Raw genomic sequence first — 9,570 nt, forward strand, 5'->3', positions numbered from 1 at the left:
ATATATATATATATATATATATATAGGGGCAGGAGTGGTTGTGTGGTAAGAAGTTTGCTTCTCAACCACGTGGTTCTGGGTTCAGATATCACAGAAAGAGCACTATGGGATCAAAATAAATCAAAAGATGTTGTAATACCAACATGCCAATCTCTATTCTATAACAGCGTGGACTGTGGAAAAATAAGTGTGTGAATCTTATGATAGTTGTAAGCAGGTGTTATTGTCGTTCAAACAGTGGTCCTTTGTTTCTAATCTTTTGTGAAAAAATGTGTGGCCATGGAGAAATATTAACCTTGCTTGGATGCAGAAGAAGGTTGGTAACAGAAACAAAAGACACTGAATGACAATGACACCTGCTTACAACTATCACAAGCTATCAAGGCAAGAAGATACAAATACACACACACATGTATACATACACAACCGCCCAACCCATGCCAGCATGGACAACGGACGTTAAATGGTGTGTGTGTGTGTGTGTGTGTGTGTGTGTGTGTGTGTATATATATATATAGACTCATAGGGCCACACACTCATGTGTGTGTGTGTGTATATATATATATATATATATATATATATATATATATACACACACACACACAACAGGCTCTTTTCATTCTCCATCTACCAAATCCCTAAATCCAGTCATAAGGTTTTTGACACCTTCAATCAGCTGTTGAATGTGTCATGCAGTGGGACTGAACCAAAAACCAAGAAGTTGGAAGCAAACTCCTTAACTACACAGCTATGCCTAATCACAAGTGAAAACAAAAAGTTACCCAACTTTAGTTTATGAGATTCCAGAGTGGATGCTCAAGTAAATAAAATGCAAACAAAACAAACATGACAATAACATGACAACACGTGGAGGTGTGTGGCTTAGAGGTTAGGGGTGTTGAACTCATGATCATAAGATTGTGGTTTCCATTCCTGGACCAGGCAATGTGTTGTGTTCTTGAGCAAAACACTTCATTTCACATTGCTCTGTTCCACTAATCTGGCAGAAATGAGAAATTCTGTGACAGGCCAGCATCCCATGAAGTTGGGAAACTGGTCCTATGAGTCTATATGACTCGGGAAGGGCTCTTTATCTTTTATAAACAGTAGTGCCCCAGCATGGCCACAGCTCTCGAGCTGAAACTAGAAAAGATTAAAAAAAATAACTGTGACACCTAATATACCAGAGATCCAGCAACAGCAGTATCATTATCAACATTATCATATTTACATCTGCTTTTTCCAGGTCAGCATGAGTTAGAAGAGTCCTGAGGCAATATTCTATGAGAGAATGCTCAATTCATTCACATCAACTGCCAAACTGTTAGATATTTTGTTTATTAGGGACATAAGTAGAATGAGGTCAATGTGAAAACAATCAGATATTTTCACACTCATACACTGGCACATACCACACACACACACACACGCTCATGACAGGCTTCCATACAGTTTCCTTCAACCAGCTATCACTTACATTGGTCAGCTTGAAGTTACAGTAGCAAAACACTTGCCCAAGGTGCCACATACTGTATCGGAATCTGAAACTATGGTGTTTCAAAGTGAACTGCTTCTTAACCATACAGCCATGTTTGCATCTATATATATATTGGAAGCGGAAACAGAAAAATAGTAGAGGTAGACAGTAGTTTACAAAATGTAACTCACTTTGGAAATCATATCTTTTGCTTCTTTTGAACTTTTATTTAAAACTCCAGCCATATGTTCATTGGGAGCTGGAATGAAAAGTGAAAATAGAACAACTATTAGCGACAGATATGTGGCAGGTGGAAAACAGTGATAATCTATAATGCTGTGATTGAGATGAAGAGGTAGAGTTGAATGATGGTGGTCATTGTAACAGCATTTGAGCAATGATGTAGAGGTGGAAGTGAAGACTGTAGCAATAGAGAGGTAATATTTATCACCACTTACACATGAATGTTCTGTTGGAACAAACTATACTGCAGTACTTAACATGAGAGAATCTCTCATATTGGCTTTTGGTACAAAATACACTCTTGCTTTTTTTTTTCTCTTTCCTGCTGTTTTGCATTTTGCACCAAAAACCAATATGAGAGTTTCTCTCATGGTATCTACTGAAGTATAGTTTGTTCTAACAGAACATCCATATTTAAGTGGGCATAAATATTACCCCTTGGTATTAATACTGCTCAGTTACATGAGTTTTTGTATTTGTTTCAAACTTTACTATCTTTTTCATTTCTATTATGAATCCATCCTTCTCTGCTTTAATTTTTATTTCTTCTAAAGTGACAGCTAGTTTGCATACGACATTGAAGAGTTTATCTTTTATTTCAATTTCAGCTTTTAATGCTGCTATTACTGTGTTTTCTAACAGTTCTTTGTATTTAGGGGTCAATCTTAACAGACCATCCATGTGCCCTAATTTTTTTGATGGTAGAAATTCCATCTTAACATCATAATTTAAAAGGATCATCCCCCACCGCTGCAATCAGTTGGATGTATGTGTGGGGATACCCTTTTTCAATCCATAAATTGATAACAATGGGTGGTGATCCGTTTGCAGACTGAATTTCTTTCCACGTATGAATTTGTGAAATTTTTTCAACACAAAAATAATGGCCAATGCCTCCTTCTCAATTTGGCTGTAGTTTCTTTTTCAGCTGCCAACAATGAATGTGAAGCATGTGTGATGGGTTTTACGCTATTATTTTCATACTTGCGTAAAATTACCACTGCTATACCACTTTTGCTAGCATCTGATGCTACTGCTATTTTAAAATTTGGATCAAAGTGTGATAATGACAGTTCTGATGTTAAAACTTTTAGAATTTCTTTGAAGGCTTTTTGACACCTGTCTGACCAATACCACTTTATGCCTTTTTTCAATGGGTTGTTCAGGGGTGCTCTTAGCTCATGCATGTTTGGTATGTATGTTTGGCAATAGCTCACAAGCCCTAAGAATGCTTGTAATGAAATGTTTATCAGGGTAGGCATATTTTTTATTGCTGGCGATCTTGAAGGATCTGACCTGCGACCATTTTTATTGATAACTTGCGCAAGATACTTTATTTCTGGCATGAAAAATTCGCATTTTTCCTCGCTAAGTTTGAATCCATACTCCTTTATCTTCTCAAAAACCATTTTAACATGTTCCCCATGCTGGCCTCTAGACTCACTTTTTATGAGTATGTCATCCAAATATGCTATAGCGAAATCCATATCTGCAAGCATCATATCCCTCACCTATTGGAAAATATTAGGTGTCACCTTTATCCCAAAAGGAAGTCGACTCAATTTATATCAACCTTTATGAGTGTTTATCATTAATAATTTCAAACATTCTTCCTCGACTTGTAACTGTAAATACGTCCCCGACAAGTCCAATTTTGGGAAAAATATCTCTTCTCATTATTTACATTACTTACATTCAACGGATATTTCCCCAAGACACCTGAAGGCTGGAGGGTATATCAGCCGAAACGTGTTAACAACAAGATGAGGACAAATATCCGTCAAATGTAAATAATGTAAATAATGTAAATAAATTCTTCATCTCTTAAATATAGAACTGCATAGACTTCTATGACTGTCTTCTTAAAGCACCTGCACACAAAACACTGTACCTCACTGACAGTACACATGCACCTTTATACGGTTTAGTACAGTTGACTTGTTATTCCACAGGAGTGTCGGGATTTCACCACAACAGAACCCAAGGGTTCTGGGGAACCGCAGTTGAGAAACACTGGCCTAGAGTATGAGAGTTAAAACTTACCAATTCCATTACGTCGTCCCATTGTATCCTTGTTGAAGACATCTCCACCACTGGGCCTGCACTTCTCAGCCCATTCATCTTTCAGTTTTAATTCTGTAATTTGCTCATCTGTAAGGCCTTGCATGTTGATAGGCAGGGTGGTTCCATGCTTGGCCAGCTCTCCCAACTCTGCCAAATAATAATAATAATAATAATAATGATGATGATGATGATGATGATGATGATGGTTTCAAATTTTTCCACAAGGGCAGCAATTTCTGGGGGAGGGGTAAGTCAATTACAATGACCCCAGTATTCAATTGGTACTTATGTTATTGACTCTGAAAGGATGATAGGCAAAGTGGACCTCAGTGGAATTTGATCTCAGAACATAAAGACCACCATGCTAACGATTCTGCTAGCTCACCACCTTTGATAATGATAATAATAATAATAATCCTGAAATTTTTGGGGAGGGGACTAGTTGATTACATTGTTTCACAAAGTCGACCTTGGGGGAATTTGAACTGATAACGTAAAGACGGATGAAATGCCGCTAAGCATTTTGCCCGGCGTGCTGACGATTCTCTATCTTCAATAAATTAATGAATAACATTTTGGCAAAACCAGAAACAAAAAGGAAAAAGAAAACAACAGCAAACAAATATCATTTTTTTTTATTGTGGTGTAATGATAAGAATCGTATAAAAGGCTTTCCTGAAGCCATTATAATAAGGACAAATATAAACATACAATCGTTTCGTAGAAAGGACCAGCTTAAATTAACGGTGGCCACTGAAAGTAAATGAATTACAAAATAGTGTGTTCAGAGTTATTTCCCTTGCTTAAAAAGCACCAGAGTAATACTTTATTCATACACACACACACACATGCATGTGAATGAGTGTGATTGGTGTATGGTGTGTATGTGAGAGAGAGAGATAGAGAGAGAGAGATAGAGAGGGGAGAAGAGAGGGAGAGAGAGAGAGTTGGTAGACAACAATTTGGTCCAGTGTCTCATTAAGGATGGTTTCTATAACCGGACACTCTTCCTCACGCCAATCACTTCCAAAGTGTAGTTGGTGCTTTTTTGACAGGAAGGGCATTATCTACATCATCTGGGTTCCTTCTAACCAGAAAATCAAAGCAGAAGTACTTTGTGGAGGTTTTGAGAAAGTTATTTTGACAAAATTCTTTATCATTTCAAAAATCAATTGAAACAAAAGCGGCAGAAATATGGTAACACAAATTAAAACCTATCAAAATTTCGAGTTGATTGATGTTCCGGACACCAGCCTAATAACATCCAAATTATTTTACCAAATTCTGTATTATTTTCAAAATCAATTGCAACAAAGACACAAAGACAGTGTAACATTTCAACAGAAATATGGTCACAAAATGGTTAAGAGACATTAAGAGACATTTAGCTGTTGATTACAATAGACTGAGTGGAGGCGTAATGGCCCAGTGGTTAGAGCAACAGACTCGCGGTCATAGGATCGCAGTTTCGATTCCCAGACCGGGCGTTGTGAATGCTTATTGAGCGAAAACACCTAAAGCTCCATGTGGCTCCAGCAGGGGATGGTGGCAAACCCTGCTGTACTCTTTCACCACAACTTTCTCTCACTCTTACTTCCTGTTTCTGTTGTGCCTGTAATTCAAAGGGTCAGCCTTGTCACACTGTGTCATGCTGAATATCCCCGAGAACTACGTTAAGGGTACACGTGTCTGTGGAGTGCTCAGCCACTTGCACGTTAATTTCACGAGCAGGCTGTTCCGTTGATTGGATCAACTGGAACCCTCGACGTCGTAAGCGACGAAGTGCCAACAAAGATAATAGACTGAATGGCTGTGTAAAGACTAGTGGAATACACCCATCAAAGCTGGTTGAGTTAGCTCCAAGTAGCTTTAAGTTTATCTGGAGCAGAGGTCCTCAACCAGGTCCCATATTAAGTTTTGTTAAAATTTATCTGCAATAAATTGGTTATACTTCCATAATGCATAAAATATTTTAACAATTTTTTTATACAATTCCTAATAATATTCAATTATAAAAATATAATAGGGTTTTTTAATCATTGAAAAGCTGAGAGGATCTGTCTGAGTAAAATGGGAACCAAAGGGGTCTACAGGCAAAAAATGGTTGGGAACCACTGATCTAGGGACACAAAAGGGGTTGCCTGTCAAAGGATGTATTTAATCAGTATTCCTAGCTGTGCTCATTTTTAGCAGCAGTGTTTATGTCTTTTCTATCTGTAGCCATTATTATTGTGGGAATATTATCCAAAGATTTAAGGCAGCAATCTGGCAGAACCATTAGCATGCTAAGCAGCATTTCATCTGTCTTTATGTTCTGAGTTCAAATTCTGCCAAGGTCAACTTTGGGGGTTGATAAAATAAGCACCAGTTGGGCAATGGGGTTGATGTAATCGATTTACCCCCTCCTTCAAAACTTGCTGGCCTTGTGCCAAAATTTGAAACCAATATTATCCAAAGATTTAGGATGTAAAATATGTGGTTGATGCTTTTTAACTATTTAAACAGGCCATATCCTGCCCAAAATATTCTACTTGTTTTTGTGTTCAAACTAGCTAGATCTGGCCTTTCACACTTACCTTGCAATGTCATTCTAAAAACAAACAATCACATCATCAAAATCTCAAAGCTACGAGATAATCCATTATTAATTCAAAACAATGTGAATAAATAAGCATTACATTTGACAGAGTAATCTGGATGCTAAGGGGTTAAAAACAGTAAAGTTGCTTGCTGCTGCCTCATGCTGTTGCTTGATGGTGCTGGGGTCATCCCAGGCCAGTGGTCCCAGAGACGTCATCATGCCAACTAGGTAAACCAGTGCTCTCCAACACTGATGATCTCATGCCCCTCTCCGTCCTCTGTCTCTTGCTAGATCATCCTACAAGGGTTTTACTCTCATTTGATGCAGCAGCTGTGGGCTGGAAGAGGTCTTGTGGCAGGCCCCGTACCAGATGGCTAGACGTGATTGGGGAAGACCTCCAGAGGCTTGACATCACCTTGGTAAGGAAATTACTGAGGGAGATTTATTTGCTGTACTTAATAAATGTAAAGAATACACAGCAGAACACTCAAATGTTTTGGATTATTTTGTAATACAAACCTAAACATATCCGCTCAATTTTCAACCTGCCATTATAGATATTGGTTATATTTGTAATGAGGACATCAATTGAAGTGTCACCAGTGGTTTCATGTAGAAACTGTGGTTCGTCATTCCTTTTTACAGTAATTTTCACCATTTTCAGCTGCAAAAAACATTTAAAAGATATTCTTAAACATGACTTATCAGTTGTTTTCACATCATTCAATGCTACGTACAAAACAACCACAATGAATGTAACCATCATCATCGTTATCATTTAGCAATTGTTTTCCATGCTGGCATGGGTTGGACGGTTTGACCAGAGCTAGCAAGCCAGAGAGCTACACCAGGTTCCAGTCTGATTTGGCTTGGTTTCAATGGCTGGATACCTTTCCAATGCCAACCACTTGGCATTGGAGTATGCTGGGGGCTTTTATGTGGCACCAACATAGGTTCTTTTATGCGACGCCAGCATGGGTACAACAATGTGACGCCAGCATAAGAGCTTTTTAAGTAGTGTCAACACAGGTGCTTTTTACATGGCACTGGTACAGGTGCCATTACATGGCGCCAGAATGGGAGCTTTATAAATGCTGCCAGCACAGGAGTTCTGTACATGATACCAGCACAGGTGCTATTACGCGGCGCCAGCACAGGAGCTTTTTAAGTGATGCCAACACAGGACTCTGTAGGCCAATCCTCTTCCGCAAGGGGAACAGCATTTACAATTCTGTTGTGGTTAATGCCACTCCCCCAGCTGAAGAGGCTTGGCCTGCAACCATAATGAATGTAATTAATATATTAATCATTGAACTTCAAGGAAATTATAATGGTGGTCAACATCAAGAGAGGAATTGGTGAAAGCAAAAACCAGTGTATGTTAGAGTACCATGAGACTGTTTGCTTTATAATTCATTAACAGACATCCAGACCAACATGGATATCTCTATTAAGTTACTGAACATACTAGAAATAGCAGCCAAACCCACATCAAATCTCATCCTGACCCTTTTAGCATTTAAACCAGCCATATCCAGCTCAAATATTCTAGTTGGTTTATGTTCAAACCAACCAGATCCAGCCTCTCACACCTACCATACAACATCATTCTAAAAATAAACAATCACATCCCTATTCTGTCAAGGGGTCTCTAGTCCTGGTGCCACAAAACAAAGCACTGAGTACACTCTATAAAGTTGTTGGAGTTGGGAAGGGTATCTAGCCATAGAAACCTCTCCAAAGACAGTGGGGATCAACAGCCCTCAGGATAATCAGATCCTGCTGAACCATCCAACCCATGCCATCATGGAATACAAGCATTAAACGATGACAACGATGAAGATGATGACAATTGAAATGAAGATTACAGCAACCTTACACCACTTCATAGGACTTAGTTTATTTAACATCAAATAACCAGTCTTTTATATAATTCAAATTCTAACATAACATCAGAAATCCCCCACAACATTGATTCACAACTGGGGTCCATATGGCCCTTGGAGGGATGGGAGCCATATAAGATTTTTTGTTAAAATTTATGAGCAATAAATTGCTTATACGTCTACAAAACACCATGTACTTTAGCAATTTTTTTAATACAATTCCTAATAATATTTAATACTAAAAATATAACAGGATTTTTTAAACACTGAACAGGGAGTCTGCTACCTGGCCGGCTCCCATCAACCGTCCTACCTATGCATGCATGGAAGACAGATGTTAAACAATGATCAGGATGTGCTTCAGTTCAGTGTGGAGGCGCAATGGCTCAGTGGTTAGGGCAGCAGACTCGCGGTCATAGGATCACAGTTTCAATTCCCAGACTTGGTGTTGTGAGTGTTTATTGATCGAAAACACCTAAAGCTCCACAAGGCTCCGGCAGGGGATGGTGGCGAACTCTGCTGTACTCTTCCACCACAACTTTCTCTCACTCTTACTTTCTGTTTCTGTTGTGCCTGTATTTCAAAGGGCCAGCCTTGTCACACTGTGTCACGCTGAATATCCCTGAGAACTACGTTAAGGGCACACGTGCCTGTGGAGTGCTCAGCCACTTGCACATTAATTTCACGAGCAGGCTGTTCCGTTGATCAGATCAACTGGAACCCTCGACGTCGTAAGCGACGGAGTGCCAGAAGAAGAAGAAGAGCTTCAGTTCAGTTCACCTATCTGTAAAACACTAGGAATCAGATCTTCTGGAAATACGACCTATCAATCACTAACACTTCTACACAGAAGGGTTCTTCATTTCTCACTCCCTCTCCTTGGTGCGTTGTTGTACTCAAGAAGACCCATTCAACACAACAGAATTGAGACTCTAAAACCAAGGTGCCACATAAAAAGCATTGGTGCGGGTGCTCGTGCCATGTAAAAGGCACTGGTGCTGGTGCCACATAAAAAGCCACTCAGTAAAGTGATTGGAACTGGAAAGGCATCCAGCTGTAGAAACCAAGTCAAAACAGACTATGGAAACTGGTGCAGCCCCTGGCCTTGCCAGTTCTTATCAAGCCAGCCAACCCATGCCAGCATGAAAAACGGGCGTCAAATGATGATGCACAGCTGAATTGGGAAAGAAATACCATCTTTATGGTAAGGATCTTGTGCCTGACGAAACAACATTATTCACCTCATGAAATATCAGTAAAACAACACCCTTAAGTCGTTCGCTACAAGTTTCTACATTCAAAGAATAGAATTTAAATTG

General features: G+C 39.2%; 1 protein-coding gene across 1 annotated transcript in view; it reads right to left on the reverse strand.

Moving 5' to 3' along the window:
• The window catches only part of LOC106876085 (cilia- and flagella-associated protein 298), a 23,426-nt gene that overhangs the window by 6,685 nt on the left and 7,171 nt on the right, over positions 1–9,570 (reverse strand). Inside the window, exons 2-4 of the mRNA XM_014924496.2 lie at positions 6,885–7,029; positions 3,764–3,931; positions 1,669–1,736 (exon numbers count right to left, since the gene is read on the reverse strand). Coding sequence (XP_014779982.1) covers positions 1,669–1,736; positions 3,764–3,931; positions 6,885–7,023 — 375 coding nt within the window. The 5' untranslated portion in view covers positions 7,024–7,029. The remainder of the gene's footprint in view (positions 1–1,668; positions 1,737–3,763; positions 3,932–6,884; positions 7,030–9,570) is intronic.

The sequence above is a fragment of the Octopus bimaculoides genome, chromosome 18 (assembly GCF_001194135.2).
Source record: "Octopus bimaculoides isolate UCB-OBI-ISO-001 chromosome 18, ASM119413v2, whole genome shotgun sequence".
Taxonomy (NCBI): Eukaryota; Metazoa; Mollusca; class Cephalopoda; order Octopoda; family Octopodidae; genus Octopus; species Octopus bimaculoides.